This window comes from Carica papaya, chromosome 8, assembly GCF_054855325.1.
Source record: "Carica papaya isolate Zhongbai chromosome 8, ASM5485532v1, whole genome shotgun sequence".
NCBI lineage: Eukaryota > Viridiplantae > Streptophyta > Magnoliopsida > Brassicales > Caricaceae > Carica > Carica papaya.
This window is the reverse complement of record NC_142316.1, coordinates 3,609,030-3,634,561: the sequence shown is the minus strand read 5'-3', so window position 1 is coordinate 3,634,561 and position 25,532 is coordinate 3,609,030. Positions and strand designations below refer to the sequence as shown.

At 35.5% G+C, this 25,532-nt stretch overlaps 3 protein-coding genes across 7 annotated transcripts; 2 read left to right on the top strand and 1 right to left on the bottom strand.

The window, feature by feature from the left end:
• Positions 1-584: 584 nt before the first annotated feature.
• Positions 585-2,291, bottom strand: LOC110806994 (zinc finger MYND domain protein). Its single transcript, XM_022032009.2, has one exon. It carries the CDS (start codon positions 1,667-1,669, stop codon positions 854-856), a length of 816 nt encoding a protein of 271 aa, XP_021887701.1. The 5' UTR covers positions 1,670-2,291; the 3' UTR covers positions 585-853.
• Positions 2,292-6,522: 4,231 nt separating this feature from the next.
• Positions 6,523-12,468, top strand: LOC110806976 (protein N-terminal asparagine amidohydrolase family protein). Of its 5 annotated transcripts, XM_088209605.1 has the most exons (10): positions 6,523-6,676; positions 7,308-7,493; positions 8,660-8,724; positions 8,807-8,906; positions 8,994-9,032; positions 9,134-9,325; positions 10,743-10,921; positions 11,192-11,311; positions 11,576-11,616; positions 11,969-12,468. In XM_088209605.1, the coding sequence occupies exons 1-10, from the start codon at positions 6,614-6,616 to the stop codon at positions 11,986-11,988; spliced, it is 1,005 nt and encodes a 334-aa protein (XP_088065731.1). In that variant the 5' UTR covers positions 6,523-6,613; the 3' UTR covers positions 11,989-12,468. The 5 variants fall into 5 exon arrangements, 4 of the variants coding, with proteins under 4 accessions (XP_088065731.1, XP_088065729.1, XP_088065728.1 ...); XR_015813989.1 differs by having other exon boundaries at positions 11,192-11,616; positions 11,969-12,075; XM_088209603.1 differs by lacking the exon at positions 11,576-11,616 and having other exon boundaries at positions 7,311-7,493.
• A 2,099-nt stretch (positions 12,469-14,567) lies between these two features.
• LOC110806980 (DNA-binding bromodomain-containing protein) lies at positions 14,568-18,457 on the top strand. Its single transcript, XM_022031996.2, has 3 exons — positions 14,568-15,093; positions 15,185-15,779; positions 17,221-18,457. Exons 1-3 carry the CDS (start codon positions 14,696-14,698, stop codon positions 18,217-18,219), a joined length of 1,992 nt encoding a protein of 663 aa, XP_021887688.1. The 5' UTR covers positions 14,568-14,695; the 3' UTR covers positions 18,220-18,457.
• The last annotated feature ends 7,075 nt before the right edge of the window (positions 18,458-25,532 follow it).

Sequence of the window (25,532 nt, the reverse complement as noted above, 5' to 3'; positions counted from 1 at the left end):
TCATTTCATCTTCTATCTTACACTGCATTATAATCACAAAATTATTGTCACTCCCCTCAAACCAAATTGGTCTTCAATGATCAGCAAGCAATTGATCAATCACTCAGATGTAAAATGGATTTGGTGTTCCAAAGTTAAACCTATCCGAGCATAACTTCGACATCTGAATAGCAGTATAAATAATCTGTAGATAAGATTTAGAAATTCCCAGAGGTGACTGATTCGATAACCACGGAAATTCTACGAAGGTAAGCAGCTACCAAAGGATTAACTGCCTTAAGAAACATAAGTTATTCAAATTATATGAGAATTTAAAGAACCAGCATATTAATTAATTACACAAACTTCAAATAATTAACTTGGAACTTCAGGGAAGGACATTGACGAAAGTCCGATACACCAGACTTTTTTCCGGGTATAATCCAAGCAGACCATGAATAAACAGGAAATCTAATATGCTATCAGAAGGAACACAATAAAATGAGGTCGTGTCATGATAATTTCATAATAAACAGAACTGAAATAATTATTTTCCAACCCGAACCTAAAACTGAATTGAAACATATGCAAGTGCGTAGACAGCATTATTATGAAACTGAAACAGAGGCCTAATAAGTTTTCTTGTTTGCGATCAACAAAGGAAAACGGGAAATAAGTGACAAGCAAACAAAAATTTAGTGACAACACTATAGCACAACAAAAGGAGTAAAAAATCACATCACGAAATAAACACGAAAATGCACATATCAATCTCTATGGTCTACCAGAAAAACCCAGTTTTGGAAATCCTGCAGGAACCACAAATGGTAAGCACATTTAAGGAGGGTAAATACATATATATTATCTTCATGGTTTATAAGGAAACTAAGGCCTCCTCCAGAGATGATGATTCTGCATTCTCGGTGGGTGTTGAGCTGGCTTTTTCTTCATATGTCCAACCGGGTGGATGTGAGATTGTAACTACAACAAAGTCATTGCCCTTGACCATTTCTGGAGGCCACTGGACGTCAACTGTCTCAATAAATGGTTCAAAATATAACATCCTTGACAATTTTTGAGCCTTTTCTTTATCCTCCTCAAGCAAGGGATGCAACAAAGAAAACGCTTTCATGAACGCATAGACAAATCTAAGCTCTTCAAGAGTTGGATTCCTGAAACCTAGTTCTCCCGATGATGTACAGTGTGTAACATCAATGACAGGAAACCGATCAGGTCCTGATGCTTCTAACGACAAAGACTTGATCATTCTACGATTTGAAGGAAACATCAATGACTCAAGCTCATAAGTAACCCTCAAAAGCTCAACATTTGGAGCCCGTATCGTCTCTCTTGAATCTGTCATCAATTTAGCATCATTCTCAGTTCGAAACATGTAAAATGCGATATCCCCTCCATCCCCTCCGATGAACTGGACAAAAGGGAAAGGCTGTTTCTTGCCAGACCAATCAGAATCCTTCCCAACCCGGATACCAAACAAATGTCCTGGGCGCAATCTCTTCCATGGCTGAGTTCTAAACAAAGCTGCAGAACCTTTAAATATGGATTTAATGAAACTAGGAGAGATTCCATCAACCTTCATTAAACATGTCCCTGATCCGGGACCTAGTCCAGGACCAGATCCAAATTGGTCCTGGAATCTACCAAACAACTTCTTCAAATGCAAATCCATTTAGATCTAACTACAGGAAATAACAAGTAATCTAACAATAACCCAGATCAGTTCTCACCCAATAACACGCAATTGGAGTTTTCTTGTCCTCTACCATAAAAATCCTAACTTCCAAATTCTGAATTCCATTCACAGAAATTGCTCTAAAACCCAAACAGGAATTCCATAACTGACCCAAAATTTCACCAGAACGAGCTCTGTTAAACCTAGTAAGCAGTAAATTTACCTGTACAATACTTCTTAAATAGGCGAAAAAGATTAAAAACAGAAGAAATAGGTATTTAAGTTAAGACACGAAAATTAAATGAACAATGGAGATGAAAAGAATTGGATTAGCTTAATCAAGACCGGGCTTCATACCAACTTGTAGAAAGAGTTAGATGCTTAAAAAAATTATACCAGTGAAGTGGGTCGGACAGGAGAGATCATTTCAATTCTCAGGAATGGAGCTGTAGACTTCGGTCAATCAAGGGCTTGACTGGTCAACTGGCAAGTGAAACTGGGAAGATAGGTGGAATGTTACAGTGAAGCCACTCACGTGTAAACTCATCATCAGGCAGTATCAACCGTCGGATTATATCAAGACTAAAGACAGTGCAGATTGGTCGCGTCTGCCTCATTGCAGAATATTTGACCTTCATTTTTCCTTCTTGACCTCTATTTGATTTTAGAGTAAAAATATAATTTTTTATTAAAAAATTTGTAACTTTCTTTATTAAACCTAATTTGTAACTTTTGAAAAACATTATCTTTGAAGAATATATGCTTAGATATAACTTGAATTCTATACAATTTAATTGACACTCGGTTTCGTCATATCATTATCAATTAATATATCAACAATAGCGTAAGATCACATTTAATAAAAACAATCTTATATACATAAAATGTAACACTTTTAATTAATTAATTTTAATGTAATTAAAATTGATGTATAAATATAATTTTTAAAATTTGAATTTTTATTTAATGTAAAAAATGAAGAAAATTAATTAGATGATAAAATTAAAAATAATTTTAAGAAAAATGGGTGAAAATTTAGTTTTGTGAGTATTTTTGAAAGAAAAATCGGAAACCGAATGTCAAAATACAATTTAAGAAAATTGTGCCACGTAGGACGCCCAGTCAGCAACCTCGACGAACCCGCATGATAAGGTACGCAGACGCAGTGTCATGCAGGAGGCCACGCTGGTGATCCGCGTGCCCGCGATCGGACGGTTTGGATTTGTTCCCGCACGTACAGATGGTCCAGATCCGTTCTCACTTTAAACGTAATTGAATGGTTCAGATCAAATCGCAATGAACGGTCTAGATTCACTCTTTATTTAAACGCGATCGGACGATGCAGATCAAACGCGATAGACGACTCATATTAAAAGAAAACAGATATAAATTACCATCTTCACACCAAACTCTAACCTTAGCCACCAGACCCCCCCGTCGGAGAAGAAGAGCCAGTCGCCGGGAGGAGATCCAATCATCACCTACCGCCGCGCTGGAGCCAATTCTGATTTTCTCCAATTGCTCAAAATTTAATTTTGAACACCCTCATGGTCAAATCGGAATAAAAAGACCGGCGGATGAGTCGAAAACTGCTGGCAAAAATTGGCGGCGCCGCTGCGAAAAAATACAAAAATCGCCTCCAATGAGCCCCTTCCCGATTCCTGTTTCGTATAATTTTTTTACCATTGTAATCACCACTCCTTTTTCTACAGGTTGACCGAAGCAAAACACCCAACTGCGAAGGTGAATCGGCGGAGCTGCCGCACCAGAGAACCCTGTCACCGGTAAGCTTTAAATTTTTAATTTTTTTTAGCCAACCGAGGCCCCTTAACGTGTTTTCTCACAAGAATTAGTACAAAATCAGCCAAAATCTAACAGAAAAAAAGCTAAAAAACAGCGAACCCGAAGCAAACCACTGGCCCATGCGACAGTGCCATCGCTGAAGCACGACAGAGCTGTCGTGCCGAAATTTTGGAATTGACCAAAAAGAGTTTCTAACACTGATTTTGGATTTTTTAGGATATTTATAGGTACTTGAAGTGTATTTTAATTTCCGGAAAAAAAAATTCAGGGAACCCGAGAACTGCCAATAAGCACAATCAAAAGACTTAACGTTCGGACACCAATTCAAGTAAGAATCCTTCACTTTATTCTCTGTTATGGAATTAAAGTTTAATTAATAATCATACGATATTTTGTGTAATTTAGAAAATGTTCGTAATTAATTACAGGTTACTAATAGAGTCGGGATCGATTACTTATTACTGTTTTCCATGTTTAACTGATTGCTTGATTTTACAATTTTCGAATGTATGATAATACACTAAAATTGGTATGATGATGCAATTGTGTTTCTTTGATGTATGGATTGCTTGTTTTATGTGATTACGGTTAAATTGAGTAACTGAAAATTAAAGGTAAACAGAAAATTATATGATTATGTGGATGGATGAACGACAGCCTTACTGGATATTTTGGAAGATAGTGGACGAACCGGGTGCATAGGGAGCCCTACCGTAAACGTTATCTCATACTGGACGGGGTATCGAGAATTGGTAATTTAGTGCTCATACCGGACGGGGTATAAGGATGACCTGTTTCACCCTCATACCGGACGGGATATTGAGAAATGGTTTCTTTTGGCGCTCATAGCGGACGGAGTATGGGGATGACCCGTTATTTGAAAATGTTGAATAAAAGTTCACGTGTAGTAGAGATATCTCTATGAACCCTCATGGATACCAGTAGGCTGATAAAAGAGAAAAGTTATTGTTTCAAATGATTGCGTATGAGATTATGGTGTTGTTTATATTCTTGACTATATAGGTTGGTTTAAAAAATCTCACTACGGTAAGCAGGTAATAAATAGTTTTTATTCATGATAAACGGATTTATTTAAATTAAGAGTTCCATTAATTATTTTTATATTTTTTACCAACATTCATTTCTGTGTCGGTGAGTAGCGTGATATTCTTATTGGGGTAGTGTAACTCATTCTTCCATTAACTATTTCAAATTAAAAGAACCAATATTCAGAACCCCGATCCACAAGAAGGTTGCGAGTAGAATGCCCAATCGTTTATTTTTCATTTGTTTCCTTAATTTTTCGTTATTTCTTTTGAAATGGTTATTCCCGTAACCCTATTAGGTAATTTGAATTATTGTGTAAAGAATGTAAACATTAACTATTTATTTCGCTTCTGCATTTAATTTATAATTTATTTCTTTTTTAGTACACAGACTATTTCATAAAATATTGTATACAAATACAATCTAATATACATATACATAAAATAATTCATATAAATACACTCTTATATATAAATGTAACCTGATATATCTATAAAATATATAATACTGCATGCATAACTTAGTGATATAAGGATACAAACCTAATATAAAAAATGATAACTATTTAAATAATAAAATATTACACAAATTACCTCTAATTTAATCAATTACAGAGTGCATAAATGATCTATATTCTTATTAATTAATCAATTACACACACTAAGTAATACTAATTGTCATATATATATATATGTTCATCATTAAGATAATTATTTTTTCTTTAGTTTAGATGACATGATCACCATTCTTCTTTAACTTATTTGACTTCTCTTTTTGCCATATTTTTTCTCTTTCTTACCATTTTTCTTATTTCTTCTTCCTTATTTTTATTCTTAAGAACTTGATCAACATCTTCAAATATGTCTCCTCATCTTTATCATTAAATTTTAACATTAAATTCTCTACATATATGCGACTGTCATTCAGTTTTCTCCAGCAACTGTTAATTTTTTCATGTAGTTTATGAGAATCAACATTCAAATAATTCTTTGCAAGCACCTTGAATAATTCAAACCAACAACAAGAGACCTCTATATGCTTAACCATTCTTCATTTCCTAGTCAAGTTTCTTATTTTCCTTCATAATTTTATTGGTTTAATTTCCTTTACTTTTGACTAGTAAGGTGAAGTGACAAGGGACATCCTCAATGACAATAATGGATTTATTGGAAGTCTCTACGAGCAACTTCATAAGCTTGACGTTGTTGTTAGCCGTTGTCAACTCGAGATCATACACACCATAATCTAAACAACCAATCATTACAACAATTCCATGTACTTTTAGGACGAGAAAGGAGATACCCCTTCTCTCTAAGTTTACAAGCTTTAGGATACCAATTCTTGTTCTTACTGAACTTAATTATATTTTGATTTGTTTAAGGCATAGTTGATATAAGTTTTAAAAAAAATAAATGTTATATGAATATCTTGAAATAGAATTTTAAGAATTCGTGAAAGCTCCAATGAACATATAATATTTCATTGATTATATTTTACACAAAGCATGTTTAATCGAAATCTTGAGAAGGTGATTCTCTAATTTTTATTTTGTTTACGACTTTTGAGAATAGAGATCTTATACATTGAGGTTCAATTGTGATTTTAAAAATGTATATTTGAGATAAATCTATTTGTTACTATCCAAATTTAAGATCCACTTAGATTTTAATTTTATTAAAAATTTAAAAGTACACAATAAAACTAATAAATATAAAATAATTAATCTCTTTGTTTTATGTCAAATTTCTAGTGAAGATTATAAGAAAGACAAAATTATAGGTAAGGAAAATGAAGATTAAGATGTATTTTGTTTACGCTGACATGTTCTTTTATTTAAAAAGGGCTAAATTAAAAATTAAATAAGAAGTTATCTTATTTTAAGAATTTTAAAAGTTGAAAGACCTATTTGAAAATTTAGTAAACTTCAAGGACCAAATGTTAAAATAAAATAAAATAAAATAAGAAAGGACAAAGGCCATGGCTTTCTTCCTTAAAAACCAGTGCCTTCGTCTTCGAGTTACACAGTTCGCTTCGCTTTTTCCACTCCCTGAATTTTCAGACGCCCATAATTGCCATTACATAGAGAGAAGTATGATTTTTGTCGGTGGGGATTCGTTTAATTTTGCTAACTCATCTTCCTCATCATCGTCTCAGGTATTATCTCTCTCCCGAGTTTTCTGGTATTTGTTCAAATTGCTCGGCGTTTGTTTGCTTATAAAATGTGGGAAGAAGGAAAGAATTGAAGATCGATCCGAAATCCATTGATGGGTTGCACCTGATAGAAATTAATTTGTTAAATATGAGCTCATTCAGTTGCATTCTTAAAACTGTAACTTATGTCATATTCTGCGGACTTATCCTCTTTAAGCCAGTTCAACCAATACCCGAAAAGGCTCAAAAGAGTTGATCTTTCGAACACTTTATCCCTCTCATTATAAATGGCTTTCTAGATATTTTAATGGCCATCAAATAATCTTTTGGGAATTCTCAAGCACTATGGATTCCTTTCCCTTATTATCGATTCTGTTTGGGCCATGCTAGTTATATCAGAGAACTTGTGACCTTACTGAAGTCTCGTTAACAAGTAAAAAAGTGAGTATATTTTTTGCTTCTGGATGAAATAACTGTTTATGTGATAAGATAAACTAGGGAGTTGAATTTTTGGGCTGCCGAGATTGGTGCTCTTTTTTACCCACTTGTTTTACTTGTAGTGTAGAATAACTGATTGCCTAAATTATATTCTTTTCATAGTAAATAGCTACACATTTTTAAATGTTTCTGTTAGCAGGGAAGTAATCTGCTGCTTGATTTAATGAAGCACCCCATCTTGGAATCTGTTTCTCAATCGTTCAAGTCTATTCAGGAGAGGAAAGTTTCTTCCAGAGAATATGGTTCTGAGGGATTAACAAAGAGTAAATATGTTTACATCTTTCAGCGAGAATATGCAACTGTTCACCCTGGGCTTGTGGATGTATGTAAGTTTTTCTATAATGTAAAAATACAGCATCCTTTTGGTTTACACAGTAGTGAAGGTGTAGTTTGTTGGTAATTTTGGATTCCTATTTGAAACTATTGAATTATCCTGGACATGATTGGATTATTTTTACTATTATAGTCTGTTAAATTGTTTCGATTCACTTTCATGACCAAAATTTGCACCCTTCATAATGGGTGCTATTTTGTTGTTGACAATTTCTGGTCTTTCTGGAATGTGCTTGCATTATTTCTGAAAATTTCCTCAAAATGAACATGCATAAGTTGTTGCCTGATCTTCTAGGCTAGGTAGTTTCATGATGTGAGAATCACCTCTTTTGTGCATCACAATCATTAGTCGAGGCATTATTGCATGCAAAAGCACTTTTATATAAAAGGTTTTGTTTGCATTGGTTCTTTTACACAAGTGAAAAAGGTCAATTCACATTTCTTAACAAGCACTGATATCTTGAAACTTGAAATCATTGTTAACAGTCTGGACTTTTCATACCATTGCAAAGATAGAACTGTATAGTTTGAAGAAATTGTATATTAACTTTGTTGATTTGGAGAAAATACTTCTATGAATGTATCATTAGGAGGAAATGGATATATATTTATATAAAAGTATGGTTGACCTATTGGCACATTTCCTAGTTGTCCTTCCGATAATAAGGAAAATACATGAATGTCTATAAATGCATTGACCTTCCATGTATTCAATCTTACTATATTCCCAACACTCCCCTTAAGTTGGAGCATTGATGTTTACTATGTCCAACTTGAAGAAATATAATCAATCCTATGACCACCTAGGAGTTCTTTGAAAATATCAACTACTTCTTCTCCAGTTTTGACATGACCACTGGAGATATATCCTTGCTTAAACGGATACTAGAGCAGTCATGGAAGTGCTTGCTTTCAACCCCAATTAAATTAAAGGGCAAAATTAGTTTTGCTGCTGGATTAATTGAATATTAGGTTGTGAAATCACTTCTCCTGTTCACCTGTAAAGTGCTGGTGCGTGATAGCTCCTGGTCAACTGAATATGAGTTTTGGATTTATAGTAGTTCTGATGGTTCTATTTATGTTATCTCCTCTTTATTGACTTATTATGTGCAAATACTCAAAAGTTTTATCCTTCATTGTTCCATGGACGAGAAGTTTGTCGGCACTGATGAAGCAACAACCTGTGTGGGCCTAGTCATCCGGAACCAACTAACTGGAATGTAAGACTTTTGGTTTAATAGGAAATGGGAAAGAAAATCACGAGGAACTTCTATTCTAATATGTTTTGCTTTTGGAATTCAGGACTTCTGTAGCACATTTGGATTCCCCCAAAGTTGTGGATTTTGGCCTTACCCAGATGCTATCACTAATTGTTGATGACACTTCTGATGCTGACTTAGATGTATTCCTTCTGCTTCTTGTTGATAGTTTCTCTAATTTACTTTTAAGTATTTTACATGCCTATATGTGAATAAATATGAAAATGCAGGTGCATTTGATTGGTGGCTTTGAAGACATTGCTTCTAAAGTCTGGCCAAGGATCCTACCTACTTATTGAATTTTCAAAGATGTAATTACCCGCTCAGAGGCAGAATGATTAAAGTTCGATATATTGACCTTTGTATGCAGCATGCTCATTCAACCACTGGGTCAGAACGCATTTCAAAACCAGATGGTTATTCCTTTCCTCTGTGTACCAAAATTATCGAAAGTTTGCAGAAGAGACCAGAAAACTTCCACATTAAGACCCTCTTTGTTCTTGGGCATAACACCAAGTGGGACTCTCAGGGAAATGCATACCCCATTTTTCACGGGTTCATGGTTAGCTTGAACTCTATCTAATTCTCTATTTCTTTAACAATCTGTTTCATTTAATTTCTATCATATTCTTTTAATTTATTAACAGTTTAACCTTGATAGGTACAAGTTATTGTAGTTCTTTTCATGTCTAAATCGCTTCAGTAACTATTTTTAATTCCTTTGGTTTGATTTTTGTTTCCTACTTGAATAAATAGGAAGTGGAAATCAATTTCCAAAGAATTAACGTTAATAGTGATTCAAACATGAAAATTGGTATCATATTTCTTCATATAAAGGATATGCTAGTAATTAAGAAAAGGACATGGTAAGAAATGAATGAGGACTGGACTTTGATCTAAATGTATTTTCTCTGCTGGGGTACACTGAGATAAACTTTGTACACAAGAGTTGCAGCATGTTTATCCAGCCTTTTTCTTTCATGCAACATGTCTTCAAGCATTAAGGGAACTTCTTTTTGTACAATGCAATATATAAAGAATTTGCATAGGGCAAGAAGTAAAACTGACTCTCCAATGTAGAAGTTTGCAGTATTAAGTTAAAACCTGTTTTCTTAAGCATTTAGAGAATCAATGTTTCTTTACCTTGATTTATTCATAGACGGGAAAAATAACAGTCTCATGGCACAGCATGAAGATGAGCATCATTAAGGGAAATGCAAATGATCTTGTATGGATAATTCTTATATCCACCTTATATTTGCTTAGATAGCCTTAACTTCAAGTCTGTGGCATGAAAAGGGTTTTTAGCCTTTATCATAGTAAGTTTTGGGCATGAGCCTGCTATTTGGAATCCTATTCCTTATAGACTTATTCCTTTGCCTTCACAGTCACTGAAGCCATGGACTCACTCGTAATTTTGACTGCTGGACTGGAACCCATGTGGTGTAAATTATCACACAACATACCCCCACAGATTTTAAGTAAAAGAAAGAAAAAGAGAGTACATAATGAATTTTATACGACTCAAGCAATATGATTAGATCCATGAAGCCACCTGTGATTTTTCTCCTTGAAGAAGTGGATTAAAGAGAAAACAAGAAAGTGCAAGAGTGAGCCAAAACTATACAACCAACTTGAGAAAGCAAAGCTAATGTGAAGTGTATTATGATACAAGTATGCATTATATTTGAAGGAAGGAAACAAATACTTAAATGAAACTTGTATCTGATTAATGCTAAGTGTTTGGCTCATTTGCTATATCAAATGATAGTCGAACTTCCAAAGTGTTCTACAATTTCTCAATAGGTGGGAACTCTTCTTTTCAAAGAATAATTTATGATATTTATCATTCAACATATAAACATGGTGTCCTTATTATTGTTGATGAAATGTTTCATATCTTATTTATTAGAGTGCTTTTCATTTCTGGAACTTTTGATGTAGTTGATCATTTTTCCTAATTCTCTGTGACCTTATAGGTAGAAACTTCCACTGGATTAGGATTTCCAGCCAGTTTCGACAGAACTTCAAGATGTCCTGATGAAATTGTCAGGAGACTTAGGGTTTCTGCATCATATGAAGATATTACTTGGCATGGCAAGTTACTGGAGACATATGATACCCAGACTGATATGTTCATTATTGCTCCCTGTTGCTGGTAGACTCTGATCTGTTGTTTATGCTTTATGCTGGATGCTGTTTTCTCTTTTATTTTATTTTTAGGTGTATGTTAAAGGACTTAAAAAGCAGCGATAGGATACTAAAGTATGGTTAGATCTATGAAGACTAACCTATATACATTTTTTTCAGCTTTTCGTATTGCATATATATATGTACACACGCATATATTCTCCTTGTAAGAATAAATAGCAACCCATTTAGTTATTTACTCTATTAAAATACTTTGCATTCCTTTTGGTTGATGCAGGACCTTACGCCTGAAGCGTATTGCCTTCTCAATTCAGTGTCTTTCTGATGCAGAAATCCTCCATCAGTGTTCTACTTCACCTTTAGCTGAGGGTCCAGATTTTGTGGATAATATGAGACGGTATTTTCTATTATTTCAAAAAAAAGAAAAAAAGAGACGGTATTTTCTAGTTTTGGCTCATTTGCATCATGTTGCAAAAATCAAATTATTTTGAAAAGGTAGTGATTTTGCCCTTGGGCAACAATATGGTAGGTAACATTCATTAGCATTGACATGTGAGAAGGATAATACATTTATGAAGCTCGACATCAAAGCCCGAAGAGAATAAAGGTTTAAGTTTTTTGATGTTACTCAAGTTGTTTGATTTCACACTGTACATGACAGGAAAGCTATTGAACAAATGTCAATTATGCTGTATCCAGTGGGTTAGTTCTCTTCTTCTAGTAGTATTTAATGCCTCCTTGCAGTGAAGTTTATCATCTCTGCATGTGGACCAAATATCCTAGAACTTTTTAACTCATCAATTTTGTTTGAATTATTATAGTGAAATATTCAGTGATTTAGAATAAGGAAGAAATTTTATTTTTTCTGAAGTTTGGAATTGAGTGTTGAGAGATGATACATGGAGAAAACATCCTGGATACTTTTTTGCATTTGTTGTGGCATGTGGTAATTATGGCGTCCTTCTGTACTTGGTGAAGAATTGCAGGGCACATTTCATATCAATAATTAGTATTTAGAGATAGCGAGTTATTGTTTTATTTTCTGTATTCTCAGGATATGGGACTATGTGCTGAAATATCCAGACTGGAACATAACATTTTCTCGGAAGCAACCACGTATTTTTGAAAGAACCAAGGGTGGAGACTGGAAAAGGTGCTGATTATTGCCAGAGAAACTGTTTGTGCAAAAGCTCTATGCCATGGTTATTTCAGGTGACAGATTCCTGTCCAAGAAACAAAATTCTTTGTCCGGATGGATCAATTGACTAATCTGGGTCATCTTCTCTGTTTGCTGGTTAAGTATTGCTCTCAAATTGTGGTTACATGTAAATTGATTAACAATTAATGACCTATCTCTGGAGGCGTAAAAGGAACAAAATTCGTGACTTCCTTCATGTAGCCCCCTTGTATCATGTCAAGGAGTTCCTTATGTTGGTTAACATTTTAGCGGTATGTGTCGTGCCAAGCTGTATGTTGCATTTCTTCAAGCGTGGTTGTTTTGTACAAGAACCCAAGACTCGGAGTTTCACCTCATTAGTGAATGTTTCTTGTGTAGTGACTGTGTATATACCAAGTTTCTTTCTTTATATGAATGAGCGTGACAGAATTGCAGCCTCAAAGCTTCAAGGAACTCAAACTAAAGGTCTGTTGCCACTGACCAACCCTTTACTGTGAATGAGGGTTCTGTCAATTTCAGTAAACCATTTGGACCAGTCCGTCGTCAACCACGATGAACGAAGAAGCTGTGCTATGAATACAGATTGATTATTCTTCGCAAAAAATATAGAACGAATTATTCTTTTATCTTTCACGATAAAGTATGTTTATTTCTCATTTGAAGGAGGAGTTTGAATCTTTGATCCAACTATTGAGCACCCTGATCTTGAAAACTTAAGGGAGTTTTAATGGAACTACCAACCATTTGACAAGTTGTAATTTGGAGGTATTCAAAATATTTCTATTAGTTATATAATTTTTTATATTGCCACGTGTATGTGTTAGTTAATCGCATGCTATTAAACAGCTATTAATTAATTAAAAATTGAACATCACTTCTTTTAAATGAATAAATATCATTAAGCTTCACTAATATATATTAATGCGATTACAACTATTAAATTAAGTTAAGTATGGTATATTAATAAATCTAATTACATATTGATTAACGAAAAAACTTTGATATTTATATACTTTTTAAGAAAGAAGAAAAAAAAAACATAATTAAGACGTGACAACTACAAGTTTAAGAGGGTGATTGAGACCCCATTGCAAATAAAAATAATAAATATATAAGAATTATATATATATATATATATATTTAAAAAAGTAGGTGGATAACTTGTAATTTTAGCCTCATGATAATGAGTTTGATTTTGGATAAGGTGAGAAAAAGAAGAGGAAGTCAACATCCCATGAAAATGGTTTTTTCTTGTTTATTATAATTATTATTTATTGAATTAATTAAGGTATAAGGTCTAGTACTAAGTCATTAAAATTATATAACATTTTCTCTTATTATAATGTTTTTTCATTACAAAAAAAAAAATATTTACATGGTATTTTAAAAAAATTAAAAGAATCTAAAAAAATTCTTATTAGTTTAATAACATATTTTCATTATTTTTATCGAATTTTGTATAATCTATTATTTTTTAGTATATTATAATAATTAGTTTATGTTGTGGACATAATTATTTGTTAAAAAAATAAGTTTAACTTTATGTAATCTTACGTACAAATTGTACAAGTATTTTCGTGTATGTATATATATATATTATATTATATTGAAGAATAGGGGGCCGTTTGGTTTGGGTTCTTTTTAAAAGCCTTATTTCACTTCCTATGTATGTATGTATAGTCATTTTAGAACATCTTAAGATAAAAGTAAAAGAGGCTTTTCTACATTATTTATACCCCCAACAAATCAACCAAACAAGATATTGAAGAAAGAAATCTCAAGACTTACAAAACCACCAAATCTGAGAAAGTGAAGGTTATCTTCATGCATGGCCCATGCACAACACAATTTGCATATACATTATTAAGTAGGTCGTATATTATTTTTCGTCTTTTTTTTAGGCTCGGATTGAGAACTAAATAATGTAAAGAGGTGTGAATCAAGTGAACCGTTTTCAAGTTCGAGTTTGAAGTTATTTGAATTTGAGAGGAATTTATTAATTTTTTTTTTTAATAAAAAAAAATTAAACTAAACCTATTGCGCGGGGAATTAATTAATAGAAAAACATGTTTAATTAACATTAAAAATTAATTAATTAGGATAAAAACAAGAAAATTAGTTCTCCAAGTAGCCCAGGCCCAGGCCCATATGACCCAAAAAACAAGCGGGTAACCGTTTTGAAAATTCAAATCGGGTCTACAACCTAAACCTAACCCTCACCAACTAACCCCAAGATAACGACAACCTTCCTCTGGGCAATTCTGTAAATTCACCCACCGCGCTCCTATTCGCAGCGTTTAAACGAGGGGCAGCTGTTTGGAAATTCGCTTAGTATACAGGGGTAATAGAGTAATTTGACACAGGGGGGGAAAAGGTCTAAAACTCGAACGAAAAAGAAAACGGGTCGAGCAAAACCGGTTGCGTGCTCGAGATCGGGCCTGCCTCTCCGTTTCTGTAGATTTATATATATATATATATATATGTATATATTACACACAGAGACAGCAAAAGAGTAGGTAAAATTTCTCTCACGTCTACCCATGAGATGGAACAATAACTAAAAAGTAAACCCTAAGGTGGCTTTTGAACAAAAATGGAGGGACGATGGTGAACCCAGAAACAGAACTATCCATGGTAAAGGAAACCAACGGGACCCGAAACAGTCACCACCCGACCCAGATATGGGGTACGTGGGAGGAGCTTCTACTGGCATGCGCCGTCAAGCGTCACGGTTTCAAGAACTGGGATTCCGTCGCCATGGAAATCCAGACAAGAACCTCTCTCCCCCATCTCCTGACTACCGCTCAAACCTGCAAGCAGAAGTACCGGGACCTCAAGCGTAGATTCACGCAGCAGGGTACTATACTCGAAGACGACGACGAAGAGGATGTTGAGAACAAGGAAGGTGACAAAGTGGAGAACATCCCATGGCTGGAGGAGCTGAGGAAGGTTCGGGTTGCTGAGCTCAGACGTGAGGTTCAGCAATACGACGTCTCCATCCTGTACGAGTATAAATAATCACGAGGAATTATGTAACGTAATTTAAAAAAAAGGGTGGATGGATCTGAGAGATTTGTTTTTTCTTCGTTTCAGGTCTTTGCAGTTGAAGGTGAAAAGATTGGAGGAAGAGAGAGAACAAAGCTTGAAACAGGAGAGCGGCAGCCATGAGAAGAAACCAGATCTGGGAAACGAGTCCAAAGCCGAGAGATCAGGAAACGGGGAAGAACAACCTGAGACGGAGAAACCTGCCGGTAAGAAGTCGGGTGAGGAGTCCGACCCGGAAAACAGGTCGGTGAACGAGTCAAACTCAACCGGATCGGATCCGAAAACCGGGGATATAAGCGCGGGAGGCAACGAAAGAGGTCCGGAGAGGGAAGGTTTAGGGAAGCAGGGTCCGGTTGTGAAGACGGAGGAGAACGAGGCGGTGGGGACGGGGGAGGACTCGTGTAATAGAAACTCGGGGGTGAGTCAGTCGGAAGAGTTGGGTGACTCGGTGACTCAGGTGAGTGGGAGCTCGGCGAGTATGGGGAGGAAGAGGAAGAGGAAAGGGAGGAGGAGAAAGGAATTGTTCGGTGATGATCACGGGATCAGAGGGGGCCCAGTTAAATCAGAACCGTTGATTGGGTTCTTGGAGATGATTCGAGCAAATCCTCACGCTTCATTTTTTGAACGCCGGCTTCCAAGCCAGGTATACGATTTTCTTTTTAATAAAAAATATATATATTTTTTAAAAAATTTCCCCGTCGGTAAATAAAAAATAAGAAATTAAAAACAATATATATATTTTAAAAAATTATTATTATTTTTAATCAATGAACTTAAAAATTAATTAATATTATTATGAATTTAAAAAAATTTGATTAGAATCTAATCAAGGGAATTCAATTGGGTCAAGGTTGACAAACAACTCAGTCCGTCCATTTATTTGACGCCACTTGTCATATTTTTTGGCCTTTATTACTTTTTTTTTGCCTTTATAGAAATTTTTTTCCCCTTATTTATTTTAATTTTATTTATGAAATAAACAATATTTTAACCTAAAAATTAATTTTGTTTTATTAAATATAGTTTTTCTTTTTTTTTTTTGTGTTACCATTTTATAAATTTTATATTATAAAATTTGATAAACAATATATTTGGTATAAATTATCCAATAAGTTAATATTATTTTTTTTAAATGGTAAATAAATGGGGAAATAATTCTAATTTCATCGTAATAGTTGAGTGAAATAAAAAAAGTAATTTATTTTCCTAAAAAAATAATATATTAATCATATGTCTCTGTTAGGTCGGAAGTTCGAATCCTGAGTAGTGCAATTTACATTGAAACTAAAAAAATAACCTATTTTGTATATAATAATAGAAAATTAATCATAGACACGTGGCGTGCATGCGGGTTTTATCTGGCCGATGGACCCCACAAAAAACCTACTGTAGCATTCTGTCCGCTTCTTGTCTTCTTATCGTCTTATATATATATATATATATATATATACACACACCAATAGATATCATTTTTCCAACGGCGAAAAAAATTAATTTTTTTTAAAAACAGATGTTATTTCATTCTTGTTTTTCTTTCTGAATTGAAAGTTGATACTTTTATTTATTTTTAAATGAAAAATTTTGAGCCTTTTGTTAAATTTTTTCATTCTCTTTTTCCTCTTCATAAAAAGGAGAACTTTGATTCTTGAACCGGTCCGGATCGGATCAGTTTCAGTTTTTGCCGGTTTGGGCTTGATCCAATCCGGTCTATGGCTGCTGGATCTTTCTTCTTGATTGAATTGGATGGTTAAAGCCCATGACTTTATTGTTGCTCAACTTGATTTGACCATTGGGCTAATGGCTGAGTCCTTTTGGTGTTTAATTTTTAGCCCATATGAAATGTTGGAAGTGGCCAAGTTTTTTGGACATTATAAAATCAAATGGATCTCTGATTCTATCCTTTTGTTTTGTGTCACTAAGATAACTACTATATCTATATGACCCTAATGGGTTGGCATCTCACAAGAGGATAACCCATTTGCCTTTTCAGTATAGGTGGTTTGAATTGCACAGATAAATGATTTTAGATTTTTAAATTGTTAGTAAAGATGAAATCTTGAGATGGTTTGAGTATTTGTATGCAGGAATCCAAGAACTACAAGACCCTGGTGAGACAGCATGTGGATATTGAGTCCATACAAGCGAAGATAGAGCAAGGTTGTTATTCCTCATGCACCCTTTCTTTCTACAAAGATCTTTTGCTTCTCTTCAACAATGCCATCGTTTTTTTTCCCAAACCTTCCCTTGAATCCATCACTGCTCACGAACTTCGAACCCTGGTCTCAAATCAAATGAAGAAGGAAACCCAAAAGTCTGAATCTTTTTCAGCTGCACCAGCTCCATCATCACCCATTACAGCTCAACTCAAACCTGAGCTTGAGAGATCGGATTCATTGCTTGCTAGACAACAATCTTCTGCTCCTCTAATTGTTTGTCGTAAAAGGAGTTCGATTTCAACAAAACCCTCGTCGTCTTCTGGGTTTGGTTCAAAGGGTGACCAGCAACAAAGTGATGAGGGGAAACCAGCGTCTGGTAAAAAGCTACAAGCTGCTGACTTGAGTTTGAAAGAGAAAGAGAAACCTGTAACTGGGACAAGAAGCTCGAGAAGAAGCAGCAGCAGTAAGAACACTGTTACTGCAAATCCTAACAAGAAACAGAGCACCACCAACTCAGGTTCAAAACAGGAGAGTCCCAAAACAGAGAAGAAAAAAACAGAGGCTTTGATGGGGTCGGATAAAAAGAAAAGTGTGGTGGATTTCTTGAAGAGGATAAAGAAGAATTCGCCTGCAGATCAGACGACAAAGAAAGGGGGGAATAATAAAGGGGGTGGAGAGCAGAAAAAGAACACTGGTAATAATAGTAATAATAATAATAATGGGAAGAAAGAGAAAGGGAAGGAAAGGGTTTTGAGAAGCAATGGAGAGAAAAAGAAGGGGAAGGAAGAAGGGAGTCCGTCGAAAAGGAATGTAGGGAGGCCACCTAAGAAGGAAGCAGAGACGACGAATGCAGAAACCTTAGGGAAGCGAGGTAGGGAAAGCGGTGGAGGAAAGGAGAAGCAGCAGAGAAAAAGAAGTAGAAGGTGAAATATAAATACATATTTATATAGAAATGGTAGATGGGTCTGCAAAATGGGTATAGTTGTGTAGATTATTACATATCTTTTAGACTTTTGCAGTGTGTTTTAGTTTAGTGGATTCTTGGTAGATGATTTACTTAGTTTTTGGCCATGATATCTCTGTAAAATTTGTATCATCAGTATCATTTCAGCTAAGTTTTACAGGTTTTATTATATTCAATCAATCAGTCATTTATTTACAATAAGTCATGAGTCATTTACTTTTGAGTGAAATTCTTGAAATCTACATATTTAACATCGAGAGAAATTTCAATAAATCTGGAATCACCCAGTGCATGTGCTATTCATTTGCTCTCAAATAGCCCCGTCATTAAGCTTACACACTAAACATGGGTTCTGTTAGCATTGCTTTGGGACCTGGATATATATATAGGAAATCCAAAAGCCATGGGAACAATTTACTGGTAGTACAAGGTTTTGGAAACGGCTGTGGAGGTCAAAAGTTCATAAGAAATGAATTTTGGTGATAACAGTATGATTTTTATGGAAGACCTCAAAGGTTCAATCTGATTTTAAGGAATTCTAATATTGGGTCTGATGAATTTTTGAATTCGAATAAGTGTGGATTTATAGAGAATACTGCAGACACTTAGAAGGTTAAAGCATGAGTCGTTCTCAATGTGTGAAAAATGTATTTATATGGAGACCAACTAGTTGCAGTTGCCAAACTAAGAACTATCTGCCATTGGTAATGCTCAGAATACCCAAATTCCCACATCCGAATCAGGTAATTACTGAAGAAGATGATAATGTAATTTTGCACTTATATCTTAATGTTTTTTTTCCCCCTTTTTGGATTTCTATACCATTTTTTACATGTCCATATGTTAATATTTCAGCTTATGCATACTGGTTAAAAGCCTCGGTTCATGCTTTAATTTATGCAAAAGTTTCAAGATCAGTGAGGGATTCAGCACCAGAACACTACATATTCAGAGTTGAATCATTCTCTGTACTCTAAAAAACTTTCAGCACCTAATGGTACTGATAACTATAAAACCCGTGAGTTCGAAGCTAGTGACTATCAATGGTAGGCTTATATTCTTCAATGTTTCTCTATTCAGTTACTTAAAAGAAAAGGTCTTGTACATATGGCCCTTTTGTTTATTTGCAGGATGCTATCACTCTACCCAAAAGGAGACCTAAAAAGATGTGGGAATGATCACATATCCCTCTATTTGGTGATGGTTGTATCCCACTTCTGAAATCATAGCGAAAGTTAAGTTTTTTTGTCTATGATCAGTTTAGGGACAATTTCTTGACCATTAATGTAAAGACCCGAAATTCAAAGTAAATGACTGTGTATTTTTAAATGTGGAAGTAAGCAATAATATTACGGTTTACATTTTTTACACAATAAATTAGAATACCCAACAGAATTACGAGAATGTCTCTACTATAGCAGATCTCTACTATAGCAGATTGTAAAGATAAGTAAATAAATGATTTAAAACAATTAAACAGATGTCTTAGGAGTTAACTTCCACTAGCTCTTGAAGGAATTCAAGAGGTAAACTATTCATAACTTTCTTACTGATCGGGATTTGAATCTTAATCTTTTCACTCCTTGATTCAAAAGGTTCTCACAAATGGCAAGCATGTTTGGTTACAATTCAATGAAAAGAAAACTATCTATTAAAATAATTAGATAGAATAGTTTCAACCTTGTCACTTGATAGTGAGAGAAGGAAATTCGGATAAATACCAATACCTATTACGGGTAAAAGAATAGAGATCGAAACAAATAACTTTCGCAGCCCAAAATAAAAAAAATAAAGTTTTTGGCATTAATTAGCTTGTACCCATAGAACATTTGGCGTTACAAAAGTAATTAGTATTTTTGACATTAAAAAATATTTCTGACTAGTAATTATTCCAAAAAAGACTATTAATAGAAGAATGTGTTATACTATTTTAATAAAAATATCACACTAATTACTAATATGAAAAATCGAAGATTGGTAAAAATCACAAAAACAACTAATGAAGTTCTTAATTTAAGTAAATTCATTTATCATGAAGAAAATCGTTTATTTTATATTTACTGTTAGTAGTTTTCTAAAAATAAATTTATGAAAACTAATATCCATATAATTTTTTAATTTCATGCATAAGTGAATAAAAAATGATAATTTATTTTTTTACATATTTACTGGTACCCTTGAGGGTCCATAGGGATGTGCCTCCACACATAAACCCAATATTTAGATTTATCAATTAACCGGTCGTCCCCATACCTTATCCGGTAATGGGCGCCAAACATTCCATCGTCTCGATACTCCGTCTGGTAATGGGTACCAAATATTCAATCACCTTGATATTCCGTCCGGTATGAGGGTTAATCACATCTCCTAAACTCTTTTGATATGGAACTTCACAGTCTCGTCCGACTGAGATAACGTTCATGGTATGGTTCTTTATGTACTGGAGCCGTTCGTCATTTCCTAAGATACCCGGTAAGCTTTTCATATAAAAATCCTCATCAACAAAATAACCACTAAGCGCATACCAATATCTCATTTTATATTTATAAAATAATTAAACGATATTTATGCAAACAATACAATTTTATACCTTAATAGTTAAGAAACGTACTCAGAATCTTTATTTTCAATCAGTTAATAGGATCAAGAAAGTAATGATTAGACAATCAATAAACGAGAAAATAATTAAAAATAATAATTAAGGCACATAGCGAAAATGAATAGGCAACACAAACAAACTAGGACAAATATAAACTGAACGATTTCGGCTTTACTAGTACCTGTAATTATTTTTAGCTTTTTTCTAATTTTTCACAAGTACAGCATTATTGATTATTAAGTCTCGATTTACCGTAACAGGGAATACAGTAAGATATTTTTATCCGAATCGGTATTTTGAAACGTCGTACTATCTATTACGTCTCCTAACGGGTCATGGGTTTCCTAATTTTTTTTTGCGGAAATCAAAATACTCGTCATGTACATAAAAATATCATACAAAACCCAAAATCGGTGTTGAAAACTCTTTCCGCCTAATTTTAGGGTTCTGACCGGTTTTACACGTATTCTTACAGAAAACACATTATAAGGCCTTGGTTGGCCAGAAAATAAAAAAAAAAAGAACCTACCGGCAGAAGGGGTTTCCTGGTGCGGCAATTCCGTCGGTTCTCCTTCGCGACTGGGGTTTCTTCTTCAGCTAAGCTGCACAGAAAAGAATGGTGAACACAGTGATCGAAAAATTGTGTAAAACAGAAAACGAGAAGGGGGTCATCGGAGAGGGTTTAGGGTTTTGGCCGCAACGGCTCTGCCGAATTTTGCTTGCGATTTCTGCCTCACCCGCCGTTTTTTTTGCTCCAATATTGCCATAGGGAGGCTCAGAATTGAATTCCCAGCGTAGAGGAGAAAATTTTAACTTTTTGGCGGTCAGTGGTAGCTCTTGTGTGGCGGTGGTAGCTCCTGTGCGGCGGCGGCTGTCGGGGATCGGCCTCCTTCTCCGGCGAGGGTTGGGCAGCTAGGGTTAAGTTCTCTTGTGATGCGATGTTTAAATATTCATTCTGTGTCGATTTGGGCCGTCCGTTCGGGGACACATGGAGCGAGGAGAGTTGTTCAATGATTTTCCGTTTAGGTTGATTGCGTGGATGAATCTGGATCGTCCATCGCGATCAATCTCGTCTGTCCAATCATGTTTAAAGAAGGAATGCATCTGGGCCATTCGTGTGCTTGAGATGCGATCTAGGCCATCGGATTGTCTAGGCATGCGGATCGCCCGTATGGCCTCCCGCATAGAGCCGATGTCAGCCTCCCTGCCACACGGTATGCTCTGGTTTGCTCGAGTTGCTGACTGGGCTGTCCCACGTGATCAAACATTTTTTTTTTTTTGCAGTTTAGCTCTATGTTTTCAATTTTTCTTTTAAAAACACACCCCATATTCAAAATTTCGTCCCTTTTTCCAAAATTGTTTTCAATTTTGTTTCTAATCTATTTTTTCCTCAAAATTTAATAAGATGAGATTGAAATAAAATTACATTAATTATTTATATAATTTTTATAAATAAAAAAAATTATTCTGGACCAATTTTCGAGATAAGATATTACAATTAAATGTATCTTATATCTTACCCATCAACTGTTATTCTGAACACTTCCATAATAGTGTCTGAGGTTTGACCAGTCTTTTAAATTATAGTTGGTAGAGTTCAGCGTTTTCATGCACTACAAAGAGAGAGTGGTTTTCCGCAGCTACTTCCACTTAGTACATTCACCGATCCTTCAAATGGCTGTCTTATCAATAATTGCTGTGTTTTTGGGGTTGAGGTTTTTGTTAAAAAAGGGGAAGCTAAAGGAGAAAATGTCTATATAAAACAGTCCCTGACAATTGTAAATTTTATTGGAGAATTAAGTTTTCAGATTTAGGTGACGGATTGGTTTCTGATGTTTTTTCTGCTGGAGGGTGTAACTGGTATGTGCCACCTTTTGTCTTTTAACTTTAGATTTGATGATTGTTAATTTGCTTCTTATCTACCATTCTATTGAAAATGCAGGAAGTCGCAGCTTAATCTCAGAAGAAATTCTCTGTCTCTCTTTCTAGCGTTACATGACAACTACAAATTTCTTCCAGGATGGAGAATTTTTGCAGAGTTTACTCTCTGCCTTAAGGATCAATTTTTTGTACTCTAGAAAATGACAGATAATCAAAAAGCAATCATACAGAATGCCTGCTTCATGCAAAAGAAGCACTCAAAAAGACCATTCAAAATAGCGCAGGAAGTAGTACGAGTGAGCAGGCTTCTAAGTTAGTTTCCGAAACTGTAGCAGAAGTAGCAGAGGCAGCGCAAAAAGAAAGATCCTTGGAAGAACTAAGCAAGCTACCGAAGCAGAAATCCATAAGCGAGGTAGCTGTATTGGTGGGAACTCTCGTATTAGCAGTTATCCTGACAGTCCCCGCCACTAACGGAAGACGGGCTAAAGGAGAGGAGTGAAAGGAAACAAAAGAGATTCCCTTCCGATGGAAGAGAGGGTACTCATTGCCGAGCTAGGGAAACTCAAGAGCATCATTACCGAAAATGTGAGCTGTCATTAAATTCTTTTGTTATATTAATTATTTACAAATTGCATTCATCATTATTCTTAAGGAGTGAAGCTCCTGAAATCTGCTATTCTTTATGCTGTTTATTCAATGTATTGTTTGCAGGTTCTACTTGGTTTAATGCCTCTAATATACGCTTTGGCTTCCACGAATTCATCATGCTATCTGCTGCCAAAGGTTGTTCCAAGCGATTTATTTGTTATACATTACTTTTTGAGGGGACAATTAGATGTGTATTTGTGGTTAAGGATTGTTCATGGAAAATCTTGTGATTGGAAGGTGATGTCTTTGAATTCGGTCTGTTGCTTATTTTCAAGGAATGCTAGTGACTTAAACTCTGTTATATCATTGAAATATTATATAACTTTTTCTTGTATCAATTCAGAAGTTCAACTGAATCTAAGACAGAAACAAGAATGACTATCAATCCAGGAACCATTAGTATTGTTTTTTGGGGTTTGAATATAAGGAAAGCCTACGCCGTAAAAGCAAGCTTCTGCTGTTAATAGCATTGGAATTTAGTGCTTGTCTGTAAAATTTCTATGCATAGATGTCAGCAAGAAATTTAAGAAAGAGCAAGATCAACCCTTTCCTGAACGAAGCGCACAAAGATAGAGCAAAACCTTAATCGTTGCCTCCCAATTTCTTTTCTGTCAATACCTTTACAAATGAAATAATTTTCCTAATTAAATGGTGGTGAGATTTGTGTGCACCAGCTGCATATGTACATGCAATCAGTTCATTACAAAAGACACTGACTACATAAATATACATACATATGTGAGATACACACTTCCACTCTTGTGGTCTCTCATGTCCATCCTTTTTCTCTACCTCTTCATGTCTCAGTCTTCAACATCTGCCTGCAAGATAGAGAGTATAGATTTCTTACTTCCATCTTGGGTAGGTGTTCTTTAGGTGATGTTGTAATCAAAGCCTTGGTCAATGCATCTGTCACTTGTTCACTGCTTCTTCCATGGTCTGTCCTCTGATAAGGTGACAATTTAGTTCTATTTACTTTGTTCTTTCATGATAAATTGGGTTGGCTGCAATGTGCAGTGCAACATTGTTGTCATAATACAAAGTTGTAGTTTCATCATACTTCACTTCAAATCTGCCAACAGATATTTCAACATTGTTATTTCAATATATTTCAACGTTGTTTTTTCAGTCTTGTTGTTGCCACATCTTTATATGTATCCTCTGCAAAAGATTGGGCAACAGTTGATTGTTTTTTGGATTTCTAGAGATCAATGATTGAACAAGAAAAACACAGTATTCTGTTATTAATTTTCGGGTGTCTTGATGGCTTGCCCAATCATTATCCAAGTATGCTCTGTTTTTCAAATATGAATGAAATAGACTGTAGCGCCCGGAGAAATTGAAAAAAAAAAAAAAAAAAAAATGTGCGTGCCACGTCAGCAGACCTAGTCAGCAGGCCTGGCCAACCAGGACCTGCCACGTGGCAAAACCACGTCGACCGGGGACAGGCCACGTTGGCGATCCGCGTGCGCGCGATCAGACGGCCCAGATCAATCGCGCCTACGGACGGCTCAGATTTAATCGCACGAACGGCCCAGATTTAATCAAAAACGGACGGCCCAGATTAAATCAAAATAGACGGCTGAGATCAAAAGGCAAAAGGGTATAAATAAGACCCCCACACCAGACCCCAAACCCTAGCCGCCTGCCCTCGCCGGAGAAGACGAACCAGAAGCCGGCCGCCGCCACCCGCCGCCGCACCGGAGGGATTTCCGACCGCCGATCGAGGTAAATTTCATACTCACGACTCGTTTTTCCACGCTGATTTCCCCAGTGGCCAAATCGGAGCCAAAATCCCGTCCAAACGGCCGGAAAACACGGCCGAAAGCCAGCGGCGCCGCCGCGCCCCTCCTTGATTTTTGCCTCCGATGAGGCCCTTCCCGGCCTCTGTTTAATGCAATTTTTATACCACCGTGATCACCATTCTTTTCTCTACAGGTTGATCGGAGTCGAATCACCAAAACACGAACCTCACCGGAGAGCCGCCGCACCCGAGAGCACCGCCGCCGGTAAGCTTCGGTTTTCCGTAAATTTTCGGCCCCCCGAGGGCCGTAGGGTTGTTTTATCGCAGAAACCAATGCGAGTGTGGCCGAATTTGGTCAGAAACGGCCGAAAACGGCCAACCCGAGGCGAACCGCCGCCGCCGGA